At 44.9% G+C, this 24,810-nt stretch overlaps 1 protein-coding gene across 4 annotated transcripts in view; it reads left to right on the forward strand.

Moving 5' to 3' along the window:
• LOC311102318 (insulin-like growth factor 2 mRNA-binding protein 1) overlaps nt 1–24,810 on the forward strand; it is a 60,786-nt gene that overhangs the window by 35,492 nt on the left and 484 nt on the right. Inside the window, exons 3-14 of one of the 4 annotated variants that reach the window (XM_084143620.1) lie at nt 16,814–16,862; nt 17,980–18,031; nt 18,800–18,863; nt 20,910–21,197; nt 21,533–21,667; nt 21,874–21,996; nt 22,353–22,488; nt 22,707–22,829; nt 23,054–23,170; nt 23,918–23,992; nt 24,311–24,442; nt 24,663–24,776. In XM_084143620.1, coding sequence (XP_083999746.1) covers nt 16,814–16,862; nt 17,980–18,031; nt 18,800–18,863; nt 20,910–21,197; nt 21,533–21,667; nt 21,874–21,996; nt 22,353–22,488; nt 22,707–22,829; nt 23,054–23,170; nt 23,918–23,992; nt 24,311–24,442; nt 24,663–24,776 — 1,408 coding nt within the window. The remainder of the gene's footprint in view (nt 1–16,813; nt 16,863–17,979; nt 18,032–18,799; nt 18,864–20,909; nt 21,198–21,532; nt 21,668–21,873; nt 21,997–22,352; nt 22,489–22,706; nt 22,830–23,053; nt 23,171–23,917; nt 23,993–24,310; nt 24,443–24,662; nt 24,777–24,810) is intronic. The other 3 variants (XM_084143621.1, XM_084143622.1, XM_084143623.1) reach the window with 3 other exon arrangements.

Below are 24,810 nucleotides of genomic sequence, written 5' to 3' on the forward strand. Positions count from 1 at the left end.
AATATATGTATATATCTTTGTTAGAAAGAATACTATATTTCCCTTGACGGAGTGATGCTGAATGTAGATTACCCCACTCTCCCCTATCTCTTGTCTCATGTCAGTGCGCCTTGCTTGCACTGTATGTTGATGAAGTAATTTAGCCTCCATGCTTTGTTGAGAGCTTCTTGGTTGGTAGTAAGCCTATTTCACAAAGCATTGTGATAAACACACATCCACTATTTGTTTCTGAGTAGTTAGCTCCATGGCTCTTGTGAAATACCTTCCTGGAGTCATGGGCGCCAACAACATCCAGGTATGGACCTCATGGAATCTCCGCCAAGATGGTCACCCTGTTTCTAGCTCCAAGACAACTTTTCAGTATATATATTTTTTGGTGTTATTTCATACATTATTTTCTCAGAACGTTTATTGTATTATTACCTACAGCCAGAAATAACCTTTGGACATTAGCTCGACGGTCACTCAATTCGAGAAGAAATTCGACTTCCCTGACCTGGATCCTTTGTTTGGGGGGGCTGCACCAAAACGTTGGCGCTGGAGAAGAGGAAGAAGGAGTGGGTCCCTAGTCAGACCCAGGCGGTGTGCATACCATCCACCGCTTCCGAGTATATTACTCGCTAACATTCAGTCCTTGGACAATAAAGTAGACAAGCTCAGGGCGAGGATCTCCTTCCAGAGAGACATCAGGGACTGTAACATACTCAGTTTTTTACGGAATCATGGCTCTCTCCGGATATATTGTCCCCGTCCATTCAGCCGTGGTTCTCCATCCATCTCGCGGCCAAGAAGAAAAAACTCTCAGGTAAAAAGAAAGGCGGAGGGGTTTGTTTAATGATTAACAAAATACAAATCAGCCAAATATGAACTTCGCTCTGCAATAAGGAAGGCTGAAACAAACCACAAAAAAAACTGGAAGACCAATTCACTGCCAAATACTCCAGATCAGTCTGGAAATGCTTACAGGAGATGACAAATTACAAAAAACGATCCTCTCCCCTTCAAATGAGGACGCTGACCTCCCAGACAAGCTTAATGAGTTTTATGCACGCTTTGAGGAAACAAGCGCACAGACACTCAACCCCCCCACTTCAGGTACCCCCCCCCCTCCTGCCACCATTCACCATATAGGAAGATGAGGTGAGAACTGTTTCAAAAAGCTAAACATAAGGAAAGACGAAGGGCCGGATCAACTTGCCCCAGCTGTGCTCCAACACTGTGCGGAACAACTGGCTCCAGTGTTCACTGACATTTTTAACAATTCCTTATGCCATTGTACAGTAACAGAGTGCTTCAAAGTATCCACCATCATTCCTGTCCCCAAATCACCCAAAACACCCTGCCTCAAACACTTCAGACCGGTCGCCCTGACATCTGTGGCCATGAAAGCGTTTGAATGCCATGTCCTAGCCTACTTAACATCATTCACATCCCCATTGATGGATCCACTCCAGTTTGCCTAGAGAGCTAATAGGCCTGTTGAAGACGCTGTCAACCTGGCGTTCCACATTGCAACACCTGCAGACACCTAACAACTACTTACTCCTCTTGTTCATAGACTTTTGGCTCGGCCTTCAATACAATTACATTTACATTTACGTCATTTAGCAGACGCTCTTATCCAGAGCAACTTACAAACCATCAATCTCCACAAACTATTCACTAAGCTGCAGGACATGAACATCAACCCAGCTATGTGCCATTGGATACTGGACTTCCTGGGGAACAGAAGCCACACTGTCAAGGTAAACAATCTGACATCTCGCCCTCTGACCCTCAGTACTGGTGCACCACAAGGTTGCGTGCTGTCCCCTCTGCTCTTCTCCCTCTTCACAAACCAGTTTACATCTCAGGAGACCACAGTTAAGGTCTTTAAATATGCTTATGACACCACCATAGTCGGCCTCATCACAGACAACAATGAAACACAGTGGCTCAGGCGGTGGGACGTATGTGGCAGGGACTCCAGACAGTAACAGATTATAAAGGGAAAGCCAGCCACGTCACGGACACCGATGCCTCCCTCTCGGACGAGCTAAACACTTTGTTCGCCCGCTTCGAGGAAAAAAACATATAGCCTCACAAGGACTGTGTGCTCTCGTTCTCCGTGGCCGACGTGAGTAAGTCATTTAAGCGTGTTAACCCTCGCAAGGCTGCCAGCCCAGACGGCATCCCAAGCTGCGATCTCAGAACATGTGCAGACCAACTGGCTCGAGTGTTCATGGACATATTCAATCTCTCCATATCCCAGTCTGTTGTCTTCAAGATGTCCACCATTGTTCTTGTACCCAAGAAAGCGACGGTAACTGAACTAAATGACTATCGCCCCGTAACACTCACTTCTGTCATCATGAATTGCTTTGAGAGGCAGATCACTTCCACCTTGCCCGACACCCAAGACCCACTACAATTAGCATATCTCCCCAACAGATCCACGGATGTCGCAATCGCCATTGCACTGCACACACTGCCCTATCCCACCTGGACAAGATAAATACCTATGTAAGAATGGTGTTCATCAACTACAGCTCAGCCTTCAAACTCATCACTAAGCTCAGAGCCCTGGGTCTAAACCCCTCCTTGTGCAACTGGGTGCTGGACTTCTTGACGGCCGAGAGCACGCCCCCATCCACATCAACGAGGCCGCAGTGGAGAGGATCAAAAGCTTCAAGTTCCTCAGCGTGTACATCACTGACAACCTGAAATGGTCCCTTCACACAGACAGCATGGTGAAGAAGGCACACCAGCGCCACTTCAACCTCAGGAGGCTGAAGAAATGTGGCTTGGCCCCTAAGACCCTCACTAACTTCTACAGATGCACCATTGAGAGCATCCTGTTGCGCTGTATCATCGCCTGGTACGGCAATAGCACCATCCGCAACCACAACTGCAACCCGCTACCATCTGGTAGGCGGAGAGAGTACAGGTGCATCAAAGCTGGGACCGAGAGACTGAGAAACAGCTTCTATCTCCAGGCCATCAGACTGTTAAACAGTCACCACTAGCCGGCCTCCGCCCAGTACCCTGCCCTGAACCTTAGTCACTGTTCTAACTGGCCACCACCCGGTACTCTACCCTGCACCTAAGAGACTGCTGCCCTATGTACGTACATAGAGTCATTGAACACTGGTCACTTTAATAATGATTACATACTGTTTTACCCACTTTATATGTATATACTGTATTCTAGTCATGGCTCATCCTATATTACTTATTTTTGTATATTTTGGGGGATTATGTGTGTATTTTTATTTATTTTTGCTAGGTATTACTGCACTGTTGGAGCTAGAAATATAACAATAATAAACCATCTGCAAATCAGTGTACGTGACCAATAAACTTGGATCTGATTTGTGTGTGTGTGCGTGTGTGTGTGTGCGTGTCTGTGTGTGCGTGTGTGTGTGTGTGTGTGTGTGTGTGTGTGTGTGTGTGTAAAGGTGGTTGTTTTTGTGGTGTCGCTCTCCTTTTCCCATCTTCACCAACACCAAGGTGGACACTGATCCAATTCCTTAACTAGGCTTTGTGTAGTGCTTTTCATTTACTTCAGTAGCCCGCTCGTAATCTCTCTCTCTTTCTGTCTCTCTCATTCGGCATAATCAGCTTAGAACTGCAACCATTGGCCTGCTATCCTGCAGATTTCCCAGCTCACCCCATAAACACAACACACAACACACAGCACACAAAACACACACACACACACACACACAATCAGCTTTCTTGACCAACATTCCCAGGATGGATAGGCTGTTGACCCACACATTACAGTATAGTGTATACAATATCTTAATTTGAGCCAGTTTGCTACAGCAGTAAAATAATCCTGCAGCAACAGGAAATGTGAATTATTATGTGGATTATAATTAATGGGCATTTTTGTAGGGGTTGTTGCATTTTTCTCAGGGAAAATCAAGTCTGACATTTCAAAGTGGAAATTACAAACTTTAGAATACTTTTTAAACTTCAAATACACTCAGAGTTTAAAATGTCCTACATTGCAGGAAAGTTATCCTGCAACCTGGTGATCAAATTAAGATCCTACATCTGTAGTGCTCTCCTGAGGCTTGCTAAATCAATTACTACACTTTGGAGAAACGGCATGAAAAGAAAAACATTCCTTTAACATGTTAAGGTTTGTTAATTTTGCTGAAATAAGAGATTTTTTTTTTTTTTTACTATATATTGGTTTGTATCACTATCAATACAACCAAATCTCAAGGCATGACTGTATAATAAGCAAGATCTGCATGTCATACTATTCCATTACTATTAACAAGTTGTTGGTCTTTTTGTGTAAAAATGTCATAATGAAGGTGCAACAACTGTGTCTACCAACCAAATTGATGTAATTTGGGACAATTGAAAGATGAGTGTGGGGCTTTGGGGTGTACGTTGTATGGCAAGCTAACATGACACCATGACTGAGGTCAATTATGGGAATTAGCTTAGCTTTTCAATTAAGTGATTGCAATTTACAATTAGCGCGCTATCGTTCTCTCTGAGCACAAGCTATGGTGCTGCTAGGCTACATTCCTTGCAATTGTATGGCCTTGTTGTAACAGTTACTATCTAGAGCCTTTGAGCCTTGTATGGTGAGAGTGGATTTGGTTTCTTTTAGGGTTGAGATTCAGGCTAGAGTTCCATTGCAACCTTTGAAAAACTGCTGCCTCTTTTGAAGGGCGTAGGCGTCAGAGAATGGCTAGTAGGGATGTGAGGTGAATTCAGCTTGGCTGAAATGTTGAATGACCGCTCAAAACAAAAACAGTATTGAATTTAACGTTTGATACGTACATTGCAACTTTAGGCATTCTGAATGCACCATTTGTAAAATACACCTTTCGAACACACCTGTTGTGGGTATAGCCATAAGAATTGTGTGTTGAAATAATTTCTCAATGTCAATGTTGCCAGACTGGTCTTTTTTAATGTGAATTCAAAACATTAATTCATAAAAAATAAAGTAATAAGAATAAGAATAATGTTTTATTGTCAAATTCACAGGATAGTTGCAGTGAAATAAGCTTCAGATAACAAGTTGTAAATACCAGATAAAATCTATGCGTTATGTTGTCTACACATGTTGTCTGCTTTGTAGCAGGAGTACTGTGCCAACATATATCACGGCTTTGGCAGTTCGGTGCTTAATCTTGTTACCCTACTGCTCTATACACTCTTCGAAAAAAAGGTGCTATCTAGAACCTAAAAGGGTTCTTCGGCTGTCCCCATAGGAGAACCATTTGAAGAAACCTTTTTGGTTCCAGGTAGAACCCTTTCCCCAAAAGGAACCCAAAAGAGTTCTGCCTGGAACCAAAAAGAGTGTACATAGGAGCCATTAATCAGTAGCCCTTTCTCTTCCCCTCCATCTCTCCCCCCTCTCCTCTGCTCTCCACATGCATTGAGAGGAAGTTAGCTGGGAGTGGGGGTGTGTGCATGTGGGGGAGGGGCGCATTGCTCAGAGAGAGATTTATTTCACTTTTGTTTATTATCTATTTCACTTGCTTTGGCAATGTAAACATATGTTTCCCATGATGCCAATAAAGCCCTTAAATTGAATTGAAATTGAATTGAAAATTGAATTGAGAGAATACGCGCTGTTGTCTTTGAAGCCTATAGTTTTTTTCTTCTCTCTCTCTCGATCTCTCTCTCTCTCTCGCTCGCTCGCTCTCTCTCTCCGCATTTCATTCCCCACTCCCCCATCATTCTCTGAGCTTGGTTGCTGATTGGCCAAGCCCACGAGTGGGTGAAATTAGACAGGAAGTAGCTCTGGATAAAAATAAAAAGCAAAGCGGTGCTACATGACTGAGACTTCCTGTGTGCTCCATTTCCTGCTTGACCTTTCACCTTGCCCATGGGCCACACATTGTTCATTTGGTGGGATTTGGAGGTCTGCAGCTACACAGGTGCATGTGTGTGTGTGTGTTAGCATGTGTGTGTACTTCTTTCTTTCATTCCGCTGAGTGGGTTAAGTTGTCGTGGGCCCCTTTGCGTAGTAGACTGTATATGTAATGCTGGTGTGTAATTGTCGCCATTCTACGGCTACGCCATCTTCCCTAAAACTGATTTTGGCCTCCATTTTCAAAACTCCATGGTCTGTTGTAGTTAAATTCTCAAATGAAAAGGACAGTAAGGGTTACTTAGGCCACCCACTGATTTAAGTTTAAAAGTTAATCATATAATCACAGTTTGTATGTGTGTATTTGTGTTGGTAAGCATTTAAAGTATGTTAGTATGATGATTAGTATTTTATCTACGTGGTCCTCTGTAGCTCAGCTGGTAGAGCACGGCGCTTGTAACGCTAAGGTAGTGGGTTTGATCCCCGGGACCACCCATACACAAAAAAAAATTTATGCACGCATGACTGTAAGTCGCTTTGGATAAAAGCGTCTGCTAAATGGCATATTATTATTATTATTATCTATGTGGCCTTTTATTTTAGCCAGTGTGTTGAGACCTAAATTGATGGTGTGCCTTTGTGTGTTTTTGACTGTATCTTGTAAATTAAGGGGCGTCTACAAAGTCTGTATGCACTTGATACGTGTGTTGTGTTTATGTTTTCAACACACAGTGTGTGTGTGTGTGTGTGTGTGTGTGTGTGTTCAAACGTGAACGTGTGGAGCCTAAATGACTGTGTGGGTGTTTTTTGTGTGTTTTTTACAATACTCATTCTGATGTATGTTCAAATGTGCACGTGTGCATGAGTGGGTGTGTTTGTTTTCAATCTACTTGGTGGGTGTGCGACTTGGTTTGTTATGTGCAGGGCTCCATGTGGGCGTATCAGTGTGTGTTTATGATTATGGGCTATGGAATGCTCCTCATTGTTTTTCCTTCTACCGGGAGGCCGTCCGGGTCTTCCAGCTCTGCTGAGACTGGCCCATCATGCAACGGTGAGCCACCGGTGGGGGCGCTCTAGGGACCTTTCCAATGCTAAACAGACGGCCTGATGGGAAGGGGAGGTGAGCCTCCCAGGGCGACATGCATGCCTGTGTAACAGTTCACTGTGAAAATCGCACCTCCTCTGTGTATGCGTTTGTGAGGTTGTGTACATTTTACCCCCATGTAAAATGACCTGAGGGTGTGTGTGCTATGCAATTGAGCCTGATCTTGGCACAGAAAGGGCTTTTTTGATACATTTGTGGTTCCTTATTTGTAATGGCTAGAGTATGAATGTAAAGGTTTGAGTATTGTAGTTGTCTTTGTTTATTAAATGGAGAGATGACACTGTAGAGCAGGGTTCTCCAATAGGCGGCCCGCGGGTGATTTTATTTGCCCCCCAAGTTTTCTGAGCAAAATAAAATATAATAAATAATAAACATATATATATATACACTACCAGTCAAAAGTTTGGACACACCTACTCATTCAAGGGTTTTTCTTTATTTTTACTATTTTCTACATTGTAGAATAGTAGTGAAGACTTCAAAACTATGAAATAACACATATGGAATCATGTAGTAACCAAAAAAGTGTTAAACAAATGAGATTGAGATTCTTCAAAGTAGCCACCTTTTGCCTTGATGACAGCTTTGCACACTCTTGGCATTCTCTCAACCAGCTTCATGAGGTAGTCACCTGGAATGCATTTCAATTAACAGGTGTGCCTTGTTAAAAGTTAATTTGTGGAATTTATTTCCTTCTTAATGCGTTTGAGCCAATCATTTGTGTTGTGACAAGGTAGGGGTGATATACAGAAGATAGCCCTATTTGGTAATAGACCAAGTCCATATTATGGCAAGAACAGCTCAAATAAGCAAAGAGAAATGACAGTCCATCATTACTTTAAGACATGAAGGTCAGTCAATACAGAAAATGTCAAGAACTTTGAAAGTTTCTTCAAGTGCAGTCGCAAAAACCATCAAGCGCTATGATGAAACTCGCTCTCATGAGGACCGCCACAGGAATGGAAGACCCAGAGTTACCTCTGCTGCAGAGGATAAGTTCATTAGAGTTAACTGCATCTCAGATTGCAGCCCAAAGAAATGCTTCACAGAGTTCAAGTAACACACACATTTCAACATCAACTGTTCAGAGGAGACTGTGTGAATCAGGCCTTCATGATCGAATTGCTGCAAAGAAACCACTACTAAAGGACACCAATAAGAAGAAGAGACTTGCTTGGGCCAAGAAACACGAGCAATGGACATTAGACCGGTGGAAATCTGTCCTTTGGTCTGGAGCCCAAATTGGAGATTTTTGGTTCCAACCACCGTGTCTTTGTGAGACGCGGTGTGGGTGAACGGATGATCTCCGCATATGTATTTCCCACCGTAAAGCATGGAGGAGGAGGTGTTATGGTGTGGGGGTGCTTTGCTGGTGACACAGTCTGTGATTTATTTAGAATTCTAGGCACACTTAACCAGCATGGCTACCACAGCATTCTGCAGCGATATGCCATCCCATCTGGTTTGCGCTTAGTGGGACTATCATTTGTTTTCACCAGGACGATGACCCAAAACACACCTCCAGGCTGTGTAAGGGCTATTTGACCAAGGAGAATGATGGAGTGCTGCATCAGATGACCTGGCCTCCACAATCACCCGACCTCAACCAAATTGAGATGGTTTGGGATGAGTTGGACTGCAGAGTGAATGAAAAGCAGCCAACAAGTGCTCAGCATATGTGAGAACTCCTTCAAGACTGTTGGAAAAGCATTCCTCATGAAGCTGGTTGAGCGAATGCCAACAGTGTGCAAAGCTGTCATCAAGGCAAAGGGTGGCTACTTTGAAGAATCTCAAATATAACATATATTTTGATTTGTTTAACACTTTTTTGGTTACTACATGATTCCATATGGGTTATTTCATAGTTTCGATGTATTCACTATTATTCTACAATAGTACAAATAAAGAAAAACCCTTGAATGAGTAGGTGTGTCCAAACATTTGACTTGTACTGTATGTATGCACTATATATACAGAAGTATGTGGACACCCCTTCAAATTGTGGATTCGGCTATTTCAGCCACACCTGTTGCTGACAGGTGCATAAAATCGAGCACACAGCAATGCAATCTCCATAGACGAACATAGGCAGTTGAATGGCCTTACTGAAGAGCTTAGTGACTTTCAACGTGGCACCGTCATAGGATGCCACCTTTCCGACAAGTCAGTTCATCAACTTTCTGCCCTGCTCGAGCTGCCCCGGTCAACTGTAAGTGCTGTTATTGTAAAGTGAAAACGTGTAGGAGCAACAACGGCTCAGCCGTGCTGAAGCTCGCATCGCTTTAAAATCATCTGTCCACCACCCAGTTCCAAACTGCCTCTGGAAGCAATGTCAGCTTCATGAAATGGGTTTCCATGGCTGAGTAGCCGCTTGGAGCCTAAGATCACCATGCGCAATGCCAAGCGTTGGCTGGAGTGGTGTAAAGCTTGTGGTTCGGGTTAGCTGTTTGCTTATTTGAGCTGTTCTATACAGAAGTATGTGGACACCCCTTCAAATTGTGGATTCGGCTATTTACTTAGCTGTTCCCTTCACTTAGCTGTTCCCTTCACTAGCTGTTCCAGTGAAGGGAAATCTTAACGCTACAGCATACAATGACATTCAAGACGATTCTGTGCTTCCAACTTTGTGGCAACAGTGGGGAAGGCCCTTTCCTGTTATAGCATGACAATGCCCCCGTGCATAATTTGTTGAGATCGTCGTGGAAGAACTTGACTGACCTGCACAGAGCGCTGACCTCAACCCCATCGAACACCTTTGGGATTAATTGGATTGCCGACTGCAAGTCAGGCCTAATCGCCCAACATCAGTGCCCGACCTCACTAATGCTCTTGTGGCTGAATGGAAGCAAGTCCCTGCAGCAATGTTCCAACATCTAGTGGAAAGCCTTACCAGAAGAGTGGAGGCTGTTATAGCAGCAAAGGGGGGACATTTTACATTTAAATTTTTTGTCATTTAGCAGAGCGACTTACAGTTAGTGAGTGCATACATTTTTCATACTGGCCCCCCGTGGGAAATGAACCCACAACCCTGGCATTGCAAGCGCCATGCTCTACCAACAGAGCTACAGGGGACCAACTCCATATTATTGCCCATGATTTTGGAATGAGATGTTCGACGAGCAGGTGTCCACATACTTTTGGTCATGTAGTGTATTTATATTTTATATATATATTTTAATCTATATCATTTTCGTTCTTGGATATAAAATACCAGGAAATTACATTTACATTTACAGTGGGGGAAAAAAGTATTTAGTCAGCCACCAATTGTGCAAGTTCTCCCACTTTAAAAGATGAGAGAGGCCTGTAATTTTCATCATAGGTTCACGTCAACTATGACAGACAAAATTTGAAAGAAAATTCCAGAAAATCACATTGTAGGATTTTTAATGAATTTATTTGCAAATGATGGTGGAAAATAAGTATTTGGTCAATAACAAAAGTTTCTCAATACTTTGTTATATACCCTTTGTTGGCAATGACACAGGTCAAACGTTTTCTGTAAGTCTTCAAAAGGTTTTCACACACTGTTGCTGGTATTTTGGCCCATTCCTCCATGCAGATCTCCTCTAGAGCAGTGATGTTTTGGGGCTGTCGCTGGGCAACACGGACTTTCAACTCCCTCCAAAGATTTTCTATGGGGTTGAGATCTGGAGACTGGCTAGGCCACTCCAGGACCTTGAAATGCTTCTTACGAAGCCACTCCTTCGTTGCCCGGGCGGTGTGTTTGGGATCATTGTCATGCTGAAAGACCCAGCCACGTTTCATCTTCAATGCCCTTGCTGATGGAAGGAGGTTTTCACTCAAAATCTCACGATACATGGCCCCATTCATTCTTTCCTTTACACAGATCAGTCGTCCTGGTCCCTTTGCAGAAAAACAGCCCCAAAGCATGATTTTTCCACCCCCATGCTTCACAGTAGGTATGGTGTTCTTTGGATGCAACTCAGCATTCTTTGTCCTCCAAACACGACGAGTTGAGTTTTTACCAAAAAGTTCTATTTTGGTTTCATCTGACCATATGACATTCTCCCAATCCTCTTCTGGATCATCCAAATGCACTCTAGCAAACTTCAGACGGGCCTGGATATGTACTGGCTTAAGCAGGGGGACACGTCTGGCACTGCAGGATTTGAGTCCCTGGCTGCGTAGTGTGTTACTGATGGTAGGCTTTGTTACTTTGGTCCCAGCTCTCTGCAGGTCATTTACTAGGTCCCCCCGTGTGGTTCTGGAATTTTTGTGATCATTTTGACCCCACGGGGTGAGATCTTGCGTGGAGCCCCAGATCGAGGGAGACTATCAGTGGTCTTGTATGTCTTCCATTTCCTAATAATTGCTCCCACAGTTGATTTCTTCAAACCAAGCTGCTTACCTATTGCAGATTCAGTCTTCCCAGCCTGGTGCAGGTCTACAATTTTGTTTCTGGTGTCCTTTGACAGCTCTTTGGTCTTGGCCATAGTGGAGTTTGGAGTGTGACTGTTTGAGGTTGTGGACAGGTGTCTTTTATACTGATAACAAGTTCAAACAGGTGCCATTAATACAGGTAATGAGTGGAGGACAGAGGAGCCTCTTAAAGAAGAAGTTACAGGTCTGTGAGAGCCAGAAATCGTGCTTGTTTGTAGGTGACCAAATACTTATTTTCCACCATAATTTGCAAATAAATTCATAAAAAATCCTACAATGTGATTTTCTGGTAATTTATTTATTTATTTGTCTGTCATAGTTGACGTGTACCTATGATGAAAATTACAGGCCTCTCTCATCTTTTTAAGTGGGAGAACTTGCACAATTGGTGGCTGACTAAATACTTTTTTCCCCACTGTACATTTTCGTAATTTAGCAGATGCTCTTATCCAGAGCGACTTACAGTAGTGAGCTCAAAGTGATTATAAATTAGGAAATCTGTTCCTAAGTATTCCCACGCATAAATAGAGGCATATGTGATCGTATCCCAATGTTATCAAGGTTTGAAATTATTCTGTTTTTGTAAAATACTATATCTGTTTAGGATTCTTGCAGTCAATTTGTGGTGTACAAATGATTTATAACTATGTTCCCGCCCCCTGACCATCCACTCAAGGAAAAATCAGCCCACGGCTGAATGTAATTGGGGACCCCTGCCGTGGAGGCCTATCCTTGAGTGAAATGTTGCGGGAGATCTTCAAAGGAGTGGTACACGGGAACAAAAATTGATGACTTGAGTATAATGGAGGACAGAGAGTCAAGCCATTCAGTTAGGACCTTCACAGGTCTTTGCAAACGTGTTTCCTCACACTTTCACTCTTTCTCATTTTCAACCATGTTTGGGATGTCTGTCCTTTATGGTGTGCTCTCTCTCTCTCTCTATTCCCTCTCTCTATTCTTCCTACCTGCTGTGCTTCTCCCACCCCACCCCATATTCCCTGACCATTATATTCTTTCACATGGTAAACTAACTCCTTCAAGCCCCTCCTATGAGACAATGCTATGGTCTCACCCCCCACCTTCAGAGTCTCCTGATCAGTCTAAAGGCCCTTCACTTTTGACCCCACAAGCGCACAGCTGTGGGCTTCAGGCTTCTAAGTGACCAGGCCCCTCTTCTTTCTCCCATTGTCCTGTTGGTACCAACACACGCTAGATACGTTAGATGCTACCTCAAGGACAAAGTCCGTAACGCAGACATAAACATTCATTAAGCTTCAGCTGAGCTTCGTTTTTCAAGAATTTAAAATGTTTGTTCATTTTGGAGTATTTGCTATGTGAGGTTGGGAGCATGTGGAGGGAAGACCACCCCTGAAGTGAAGAACAACAACAGATGAACGGGTGCAACCATATTGTCTCCCCACCGCTCATTCATCTTCCCCTCCCCTGTCGTCATGGCGTCAGCCAATGAGATGCCTGGGAGTTGGCGGTCAGTGTTGTCTGTGTTCATTTAATTTCACAGTTGGTGTGGGTGTGGGGCCGATGGTTGAGGGGGGATGATGGGGCAAATGTGAGTTAAGTGTTGGGTGGGGGGGTATGTAGATGTGGGGGTTGGGTGGATGGTTACGTCTATTGATGTATTGATTTGCGGGACAGGGACTTTGATGGATGAAGAAGGGTTTTCGCCGAGGAGGAAAAGTCCCAGGAGCTTGGTGGCCTTGGTAGTGCTGCTCACTGCACCATCCCACATTCTCCCCTAACCCCCCAGACCAGCATGCCCCCCATCAAACCAGGCCTAAATCTCAACCCCAATTCAAAGGCCCACCCATCCCCCTCACTTGCTCCCCTCACAAATAGCCAACCGTGGGTGGTGAAGCCTGAAGCTCGGCCATGATGTTGGCTGTTGATTTGGTGGCTTTCACACGTTTCCCCAAAATGGCCAAAATGATTTGTTTTCAAGACTTTGTGGTGGCCTTCGAGTGACTGAATCATTCTATGTAGCTAAAGAGTCATTAGTGCCTTAATTGTTAGGGCACATACAACGCATTGCTGAACTACCATCCAACAGTGTTGCACAGGAAACGGGAACCTCTTAACCTCATCACCAAAATGTCCTGAAACCGTTCAGAATGTTCCTGCTCTTGAAAACAACCCATGCCGTGTTTGTATTGGGTTGCTTTATGGTAATATATGTATAGAATGCCGTTTGCCTGAGGCAAGATGAGCTTAGATTGGCCCTTCCATGTGTTTTGTCGCGCAGAGCCCAAGAGGCGAGGCAGGGAATTTTTATTGGGTTTTGTCTCCTGGGTGTGGAAACTAGGGTTCAGAGGTCACCAGGGGATTCCCACATATTAACCCTTTACAAACCAGCAGAGCTGTGAGCTGCCCCTCCCTTATGACCCCTGGCGCCCATTCTCTCCTCTACACACACAACACACACACACACAACCCCTCACCTCTCACATAGATCATTAGAGCTCCCTCTAGAGTTTCAATCAGGACGCTGGCAACCAATTCCCAGCTCTGTGTGTCAGTTGCCCTTAGGCATACAGATCTAGCATCAGCCTACCCTCTAAAATCTGGTGGGAAATGCGAAAACTGACCGTACATCTAGGGGCGATGTCATCCTACTCCCAGCCAGAGATTCTAAGGGGTTAAATCAGGAAGATTTGATAGGCTTCTAATACCTACCTGCTACCTCTCCCTATCCTCTCATCTCTCCTCACTATGTTTCCCTGATATCCTCCACCTTGCCTTCTCTGTGGCCAAATCTTTGAATACATCTTTGAGTACTACTTTGGTACTGAGTGGTTCAATATACAAGTTTTTTGGGGAACCTTGATGTTGTTGTTATGGAGATTGTCCTCCCCATGCTCCAGTTCTTTCTCTCTCACTCCTATTTGCGCTCTGTCACACTCTGTCCCTTTCTCGCATGCATCCCCCTGCAGTCAACTCTCTCTCTCGCTTAATGCCAACCTCACACGCTCTCCCCCTCTACTATACTCCCTCATAATAATAATAATATGCCATTTAGCAGACGCTTTTATCCAAAGCGACTTACAGTCATGCGTGCATACATTTTTTTTGTGTATGGGTGGTCCCGGGGATCGAACCCACTACCTTGGCGTTACAAGCGCCGTGCTCTACCAGCTGAGCTACAGAGGACCACTCATGGTTATGGTTTTTTTCTCTCTCTCTCTCTCTCTCTCTCTCTCTCTCTCTCTCTCTCTCTCTCTCTCTCTCTCTCTCTCTCTCTCTCTCTCTCTCTCTCTCTCTCTCTCTCTCTCTCTCTCTCTCTCTCTCTCTCTCTCTCTCTCTCTCTCTCTCTCTCTCTCTCTCTCTCTCTCTCTCTCTCTCTCTCTCTCTCTCTCTCTCTCTCTCTGTGCCCATGCGTTGGGAACGTTCCAGGGCAGCTGGCAGAGTACTAAAGCTGTCGTCAGTGTCCGGTTTCAACAAACCCATTCTTTCTCCCCATACACCCCTCAGACCATCCAACCCACCCCTGCCCACACAAACACACTCTCTCTCTCTCTCTCTCTGAGTCCAGGCCAGCAACAGGCAGCGGGATATGCAAGCTGGCAGATGCTGATGAGCTGAGACACACACACACACACTTTCAGCGTCGCTCATGTGTACTGAACCAGGATGTTAAGACATGAAACACAAGACTGCCAGCCGTGTGTGTGTCTGTCTGTCTGTCTTGACAGCTTGTCATAACTTTCAATGCGGCATTGGCAGTCAGTACAATGGAGCTCATCATTTTTTCTATGGTCACAGACTTCTCAGTTGAGAGGCTCAAAGTATTGGAATTGTACTTGTGAACTAGTATAAAATATATGGAGTAGTGACACCGATGCTCTTTCCTCTCACAGTCGCTGCAGGCAAACTGTGAGATACACTGGTATTTTATGATGCTGAACTGCGAACCAGAGAACTCAATCATGCTGCTGATTCAATAAAATAAAGAATGACCCCCCCCCCCAACATTTTTTTTTATTTTTTTTATGTTGCACCCAGTTTGGTAAATTTTCATGTAGGTTTACAGTAAAAAAGTTTCCGAATTGGATGGTTAATTAAGTGATAATGCCCGAGAAGCTGGTGTTTGGAGGATATATTCGTGGAGGGCCGGCAAACCGTGCCAATATATCATCCAAACACCGGCTTTGAGGGCATTATCACTTTTTTACAAAGGGTTACCAACATTACATTTACATTTTAGTCATTTAGCAGACGCTCTTATACAGAGCGACTTACAGGAGCAATTAGGGTTAAGTGCCTTGCTCAAGGGCACATCGACAGATTTTTCACCTAGTCGGCTCGGGGATTAGAACCAGCCACCTTTCGGTTACTGGCACAACGCTCTTACCCACTAAGCTACCTGCCGCCCTACATATTCAAATAATGATAGACATATTTTCATTAAAAATGTTATTTTGATTTATTTATTCATACAATTTCATCCTTCCACAAGATATAGTCCCGACACAAATCTAGGGTTGCTACCCAAGCCGGCTGGTTGTTCCTTCTATCGGTTCGGTTGCTAGAGACGTGATACAGCCGTTCAGTCTTTTTGTTCTGTATCTAAATGTTCCATTGCTGTACTGGCTGGCAACGTTTTTATCCCTTGCTTGCTAGCTAGCCAACTACGGTTAACTTACTGTCAAGTCAAAAAATGCAGCCAGATAACAGCAAAGTAACCTTGCATTTGTTTAAGCTGTTTTCTAGTGACAGTTATTTGGATACATCCATAACAATGAGCTAATGAGGCGCGATTTCGCCTGGCATAGAAAATGTGCTCATTCGTCAGGACACTGTTGTTCAGAGGAGCTAGACAACAACACAGCTAACACAATCACTTCAAACTGAAGCTGGAAAGACTGCAAACTAGCAACACTTTGTTTCGTTTTAAAATTGACATTTGTTTATATCCATAAAAATGATGCCAGCTGATTCATGATTTCGACTGGCTGAGAAACGCTGCCTGTCTGTCTCGTCCCGACACGTTCATTACTATGGGACAGCTGGAGATCGAATTTCAATATTGAAACAATGTTGCAAATGTCGGAGAGACAGACAGTAAGATTTATACAAATCTCCGCTGTTGGAAACTGAAAAAAGAAATGTGAGATAATGTCTAGATGCTTTTTATAGTGGAGATCAAGTTTATAACTTGCCTTGCTGGGCTGATGAGACAGTGGATTGCGCAGTCAGATGGAACAGAGTAAATAGGCATTTTAACTTCATAGGTTTAGCGGGTGGTAACTTGTGGAATAGACACCGGCTGGAATGCGGTTTGAAACCAATCAGCATTCAGGATTAGAACCACCCGTTGTATAACATAGTCTAACCACACACCAGGCAATAGTTTGACCAAAACCATTTGACTGCATGAAATATGTAAATGTTTTACAGCCATGTTTGAGTTGAATATCTTCTAATAGTTTTTCTCTCTCTCTCTCTCTTTCACTCACTCTTAGGACCCGGAAACTCCAGATAAGAAACATTCCTCCACACCTGCAGTGGGAGGTGAGTGCCCCTAGTTTGACCATAACATCGTTAGCGTCTCTCAACCAGTTAGTGTTACTTTTATATGGAAAAGCATAGGTTAGTCCCTGCGGCAGGTAGCTTAGTGGTTAAGAGCGTTGTGCCAGTACTCGAAAGGTTGCTGGTTCTAATCCCCGAGCCGACTAGGTGAAAAATCTGCCGAAGTGCCCTTGAGCAAGGCACTTAACCCTAATTGCTCCTGTAAATCGCTCTGGATAAGAGCGTCTGCTAAATGACTGAAATGTAAATTTAAATGAAATGTAAATGTACAACAAAGGTAAGTAATCTGAAAAAATCTGTTCAGGATGTTATGTGTAGTCATCTGAGATGTGAGTCAGTTAGGGGGGTAAAGGGCATTTAGATTGGCTGCGGGCGTGAGCGTGTGTGTGCATTTGTGTCTTTATTGTGTGTGTGCTGGCGTGGGCGTTGAGCGGCGCACACTGCCGCTGACAGCTGGACGAAGACAGGCCACATGGCTCTGCTAAGGCGGGGCTCTCTCTCTCTCTCTCTCTCTCTCTCTCTCTCCCTCCACTCCACTCCACTCCATCCTGCCAGCGCTCGCGTGCAGCGCAGCATGTCCTTCCCTAGCTGGCCACACGAGGGTGACGTTTCTCCACCCACATTATAGCCCTGAACATGAGCCACAGTCAGCAAGGAGTTAAAAAATAGGCCCAATGTCAGAATTAGTAACCCTGTTAGAGACACTTCTAACTCATTACACCAGGGCAGTCAAACCAAGCTTCTGGATGGCCATTTAACAGACACTTTTACCACATACAGTAGTGGCTGCATAAATTATACATATGGGTGGTCCTGGGAATCAAACCCACTATCCTGGCATTGTAAGCACCATGCTCTACCAACTGAGCTACACAGGACATCAGTGTCTGATTTGGACCAGGGAAGCCTCTCTTTCCGATCAGTCACACTAATCGATTAAGTGGCAGGTTGAAATGATGCAGACACTTTGGCTCTTGAGGACTGGAACTGCTTTAAACTGATGTAGCAAGAGAGACAAATAGGAGAACATTGGAGAAACCCAGTTTAGGTGCAAATGTTGAAACACAACAATAATGAAATCGTGTTCTCCCCTCCCTAGGTGCTGGATGGTCTGCTGGCCCAATATGGAACCGTTGAGAACTGCGAACAAGGTAAGATAAAGTTATTCTATTCTATTCATAACCAGTCAGACTTCGCTCTGAACACCTCATCTGCAAATCTGATGATAAGGCTTCATTTACACACTCATTGGGTGAGATAATAATGAGATTCACAGTATTTCTTGCACTTCGCACAATGCTTTTGCACTACAAAAATGTTGCTCACTGTTTTCTATCCCTGAGACCTGACCGGATCTGCTTTCCCTATCCATCTGAGCTACAAAACAAAAACATATTCATAAAGCGTCTCACAGAAGGAGTGCTGATCTAGGATCAGGTACTACCTGTCCAGGTAATCTTAATCATTAAGATCTAAAAGGCAAAACTGATTCTAGATCAGCACTCCTAATCTGAGGCGTTTTATGAATAAGGGGTCTGATCAGAGTTCTGAGATTCCTTCTGTAGTCCAAGCACCTCCCTTCGTGAATACAGCTCATTAAGAAATAGATTGAGTATACCAGTCTACCGGAAACCCTGCAAGAGGGAAGTCTTTATGTCAGTGGTAAATCGCTGCTTCTCAGTCAGCGAATCAGATTGATCAATGGGATATCCCATGCTCTGTCATAGGTCAATCAATAATAACGCTCAGTGCTCAACAGTTCAGGAAATGGGTCTGACAAGGAGGTGGGTTTATAGCCTCTGACTTATGCAATCTCCCCTCCTCTCTCTCCTCCCTTCACATCTCTTGCTCTCCTCTCCTCCTCTCTCTCCTTGCATCTCTCTCCTCCCCTCTCCTCTCACTCTGGCTCCTTTTCTTAGTGAACACAGACAGTGAGACTGCGGTTGTCAACGTCACATATGGAACTCGGGAACATGCCAGACAGTAAGTCTCCCATAGTGCCTGATCTTTTCTATATCTCTACTTCCAAATGTACCCACTCCATATCCTTTCACACCTTGCTTATCTGCATGTCTTTGTGTCCATATAATATATGCCATTTAGCAGACGCATTTATCCAAAGGGACTTAGTCATGAGTGCATACATTTTACATATTTTTTTACATTTTAGTCATTTAGCAGACGCTCTTATCCAGAGCGACTTACAGTTAGTGAGTGCATACATAACAAAAATAAAAAAATCATACTGCCCCCCGTGGGAATCGAACCCACAACCCTGGCGTTGCAAGCGCCATGCTCTACCAACTGAGCTACACGGGACTGTATGAATGAAGTGTATAGGGCTAAATTATGCACTAATTACTCTCAATATTTGAACACAGTAATACTTGATAAGACTCCCAGCTGTTTGAATCTTTGTCAAACTCCACATGTTGATGCATGATACACTACATTACCAAAAGTATATGGACACCTGCTCGTCGAACATCTCATTCCAAAATCATGGGCATTAATGTGGAGTTGGTCCCCCCTTTGCTTCTATAACAGCCTCCACTCTTCCGGCAAGGCTTTCCACTAGATGTTGGAACATTGCTGCGGGTACTTGCTTCCATTAATCCACAAGCGCATTAGTGAGGTCGGGCACTGATGTTTGGCGATTAGGCCTGGCTCGCAGTCGGCGTTCCAATTCATCCCAAAGGTGTTCGATGGGGTTGAGGTCAGGGCTATGTGCAGGCCAGTCATGTTCTTCCTCACCGATCTCGACAAACCATTTTTGTATGGACCTCGCTTTGTGCACGGGGGCATTGTCATGCTGAAACCGGAAAGGGCCTTCCCCAAACTGTTGCCACAAAGTTGAAAGCACAGAATCGTCTAGAATGTCATTGTATGCTGTAGCGTTAAGATTGCCCTTCACTGGAACTAAGGGGCCTAGCCGGAACCATGAAAAACAGCCCCAGACCATTATTCCTCCTCCACCAAACTTTACAGATGGCACTATGCATTAGGGCAGGTAGCATTCTCCTGGCATCCGCCAAACACAGATTCATCCGTCGGACTGCCAGATGGTGAAGCGTGATTCATCACTCCAGAGAACGCGTTTCCACTACTCCAGAGCTTTACACCCCTCCAGCCGACGCTTGGCATTGCGCATGGTGATCTTAGGCTCGTGTGTGGCTGCTCGGCCATGTAAACCCATTTCATGAAGCTCCCGACGAACAGTTCTTGTGCTGACGTTGCTTCCAGAGGCAGTTTGGAACTCGGTAGTGAGTGTTGCAACCGAGGACAGACGATTTTTACGCGCTTCAGCACTCAGCGGTCCCGTTCTGTGAACTTGTGTAGTCTACCACTTTGCGGCTGAGCCGTTGTTGCTCCTAGATGTTTCCACTTCACAATAACAGCACTTACAGTTGACCGGGGCAGCTCGAGTAGGGTAGAAATTTGACGAACTGACTTGTTGGAAAGGTGCCATCCTATGACGGTGCCACGTTGAAAGTCACTGAGCTCTTCAGTAAGGCCATTCTACTGCCAATGTTTGTCTATGGAGATTGCATGGCGGTGTGCTCGATTTTATGCACCTGTCAGCAACGGGTGTGGCTGAAATCCACTAATTTGAAGGGGCGTCCACATACTTTTGTAAATATAGTGACCTCTAGTGGTATGATAGTAGGACTGCAGTTGGGGATTGTGCTGCAACAGGAAAAATTATCAAATAAATTAAAGATTAACTACACCACATGCAGCCGATGGATTTGGCCAAAGTAGAAGGTTTCACTTAAGAAAAGCACTGTTTTGAGACTTTTGGCTTTCAAAGTCCAGGTAAAAAATTTTTTGAGTGAAAACAGATAAAACTCATCGTTATAGAAAGGTTTTCATAAAACCTCATGGGTGAAAGACACAAGCCACGGGAACTCTTTCTTTCTCTTTTGTCATCCTTATAAATGACCATTTCATAAATGACAATTTGTAGTTTTGCTGATATTGTCGATGTATGATTAAATGTGAAATCTAACATCCACCTCTTTCTCCCAGGGCTATCCAGAAGCTGAACGGCTATGAGTTTGAGAACAACTCCTTGCGCGTCTCCTACATCCCAGATGAGACGTCCGATGTCGACTCCCAACGCGGCCCAGACAACAGTCGTCGCCCTGGTTACGGACCCCGCGGCCCACGTGGCGGTTCCCCGGGCTCGGGCATGCCCTCAAAACACCAGCACGCTGACATCCCCCTGCGACTCCTGGTGCCCACCCAATACGTGGGGGCCATCATCGGCAAGGAGGGTGCCACCATCCGCAACATCACCAAACAAACCCAGAGCAAGTGAGTACAAATATGAGTTGACCAATATAAGTAACAGATGAGAACCAGATCAAGTGAGTGCAAGTCACCGATATGGCCTCTAAAAGAGAACATGTTGCTAGAATAGACAGAGCAAAGCCATTACTGAAATGAGGCTTTTACATCCCATCTTTGTTAAGGCTTTGAAAGTGAATATGAAAATGTACTGGAAGCATTGCACAACCCAAAGGGCTTTCGATTAAATTCAAACAAACCAAAAGTGGTGGAAATTGCTGTCTTCGTCCTGCCCACCTGTTTGTGGACACCATACTGTATGGCCAAACAGACTCTCCTACGTTTTCCGTCCCTGTTTCTAGAATCGACGTCCATCGCAAAGAGAATGCCGGCGCAGCTGAGAAGCCAATCAGCATCCACTCCACCCCTGAGGGCTGCTCCTCTGCCTGCCGTATGATCCTGGACATCATGCAACAGGAGGCTAAGGACACCAAGACGTGAGTGCAGTGTCCATGAAGCAGCTGTCAAACCTGCACAGTGTGAACACTTTAAAGTGACCCTCCAGCTATTTTGTAACTTTTCCCATTGAAAAACGTTATCTCCAATTGTGCAAGGGCTGGATGTTTATGCATGCAGTTAGGAAACAATATATATGATTTTCTTCTGTGTTGAATCTAATACTGTGTTCTCCTCATCCTCTCAGTGCTGAGGAAGTACCCCTGAAGATCCTGGCTCACAATAACTTTGTAGGCCGACTGATCGGCAAGGAGGGGCGCAACCTGAAGAAAGTGGAGCAGGACACTGACACCAAGATCACCATCTCCCCGTTAGTCACTCACATCTAAAAACATACATCTACACACATCATGAAACACACAGGTCCCTGGGGATGTTTACGCAGAGTTGCCATGGTCAATTAGGCAAGATCATGCAACATGTGATGGAAACCTATGACAACATCCAATGACTGAGACTGTTCAAATGTACTGAGTTCTTTGTTCATTATTGTAGTCGCCAATTATCAACTATGGTTCCTTTTTCTCCCTTTTTCTCCTCTCTCCTTCTTCTTTCTTTCTGTTTCTTATCTTCCTCCTTTTCCACCTGACCTCTCCCTCTTTCCTCTCCTCCTCCTCTTTCACCTCTCCCACCCTGTCTCTTCATTCCCTCCGCTCCTGTCTGCAGACTGCAGGACCTGACTGTGTACAACCCAGAGAGGACCATCACAGTGAAGGGACCCATCGAGGCTTGTTGTCTGGCCGAGACAGAGATCATGAAGAAAGTGCGTGAGGCCTATGACAATGACATGGCCGCCATGAATGTGAGTCAATGCTCAATAAAGTTACTGGCCTTCAATTCTCTTCAAAACACAATGGTCTCTCACATAGATCTTTCCCATGCCCCTGGCACTTTAGGTTGCCACCTGTATTTGTTGACTTTAATAGAGAGAAACGTACATACAGTCATTGTCACGTGCACTCAAACTATCATACACTCTCAGATCAGTTCCTTTGGCACTTATCTGCTTCTTGTCTCCAGCAACAGACTCATCTGATTCCCGGACTGAACCTGGGAGCGCTTGGACTTTTCCCCCCTTCCAGTTCCATGCCCCCTCCCCCACCAGGCAACTCTGCATCCGGAGCCCCCTACGGCTCTTTTGGGGTAAGTGCACAGGCTTCTATCTAAGCTAGTTGGGTTGCAGTCATTGAGCTTTAGTTTAGTTAGCTGTGTTTACAAACACTGATGCTAGCTCTCACAAACATTACCTCTGTCTGTCGCAGGGTTGGGTTGTGGTGTGGGAATAACCTCTAGATCAGTGGGTTACATATTGGTTGGGCTGTGGTTATGTTGTGATATAGTTGTAACTGTTTCATGTCACCCTACAGGCCCCTGAGCAGGAGACAGTCCATGTGTACATCCCGGCCCAGGCAGTAGGAGCTATCATCGGCAAGAAGGGACAGCATATAAAACAGCTGAGCCGCTTCGCTGGAGCATCAATCAAGGTGAGACATTTACTAGTATACACAGACATTCACTCAAACAAGGAATTTGGTCAATGAGGAAAGATCATGCACCAAGCTGATGTAAATAGTGCATTTCATCACCGCTCTGAAACTGATTAGGAAAAAAACAATGACTTTTTGAGACACCTATACTTGTACTTATCATGTCTCTGTAAAGGACATCACGATGCTTGCTTAGCGAGTACCACTTCCTCCCGATTCGTCCCATACCTGACTCGAACTCGGAACCTCTGCCTTGCTTGCACACGTGACCGCCCTCCTGAAGCATCTTACCAGTCGGCGCCACGCGAAAAGCTAGCTATTCACTGGTGCAAGTGGGGACACTTCAGGCTGAGGAGTAAGTTTCACACATCCCCATGTGCTACATTCACCCCTCAAACTTACTCAACAGCGACCCTAGCGTTGAGCTGAGCGCAACTGTAGATCCGGGTCACGGCACCACATGTAAAGGACGTCACGCTGCTTGTTTAGCGAGTACCACTTCCTTCTGATTCGGCCCATATCTGGCTCAAACTCGGACCTCTGCCTTGCTTGCACACATGATCGCCCTTCTGAAGCGTCTTACCAGTCGGCACCACGCGAAAAGCTAGCTATTCACTGGCACAAGTGGGGACAGTTCAGGCTGAGGAGTAAGTTTCACACATCCCCATGTGCTACATCTCCATAATCCCTTCCAGACCTCTATCTATGTGGTTTAAATTGACCTTCATATATTTTCCCCTCCAGATTGCCCCAGCTGAGGCTCCAGACTCCAAGATGCGAATGGTCATCGTAACCGGCCCACCTGAGGCCCAGTTCAAGGTACAGTAGAATGGGAGCATGATCAGACAATCTCTTTTTCAGCCTCTGTTTGTCATAGTGTTCATATCATTGTTCAGAACTGGGAGCCCTCTTCTTGGTGTTTGCATCTTTCTTTGTGAGTGGTCTCTGCTTGCCTGTCCTTCCTTCTCTTCCTCCATCCATTTCCTCTCCTCCACCCTGTATTTCCCTACCTTTAGCCTTACACTTCCTCTCCTTCCTACTGTCTTTTTCCCTCCATATCCCTGTTCAAGTCACATGTCAAGCCAGGTGTAGTTACTTTTCGATGTCAAACTGACTGACTCTTTGTCGCCACCTCAGGCTCAGGGCAGGATTTATGGCAAACTGAAGGAGGAAAACTTCTTTGGGCCAAAGGAGGAAGTGAAGCTGGAGACGCACATCAAGGTAGCCGCTGCCGCTGCTGGCCGAGTCATTGGAAAAGGCGGAAAGACGGTGAGTGTAGAGGGTCTTCTCTGGGTCCTGTTCAGGATCCATCACGTTGTCTTTTTGGCATAGCTTGTACCCTGTATTACAATCAATTCTGTTCCTCTATTTCCTTGTGGCTATCCTCTCCTGAGCTAGAATAACTGAGCATAGGACCACTAATCACTACAAACAGTCATGTTTGTTTTATCTAAGTGCAAATCACTAACAAAACCTTCTTATTCCTCAGGTGAATGAGCTACAGAACCTCACTGCAGCTGAGGTGGTGGTCCCTCGCGAACAGACCCCAGACGAGAATGACCAGGTTATTGTCAAGATCATCGGCCACTTCTACGCAAGCCAGGTGAGGATCTCCTAGTCCTCACTCTCTTCCATAA

This window comes from Coregonus lavaretus (assembly GCF_964263955.1).
Source record: "Coregonus lavaretus genome assembly, chromosome: 2".
In the NCBI taxonomy this organism is placed as follows: Eukaryota; Metazoa; Chordata; class Actinopteri; order Salmoniformes; family Salmonidae; genus Coregonus; species Coregonus lavaretus.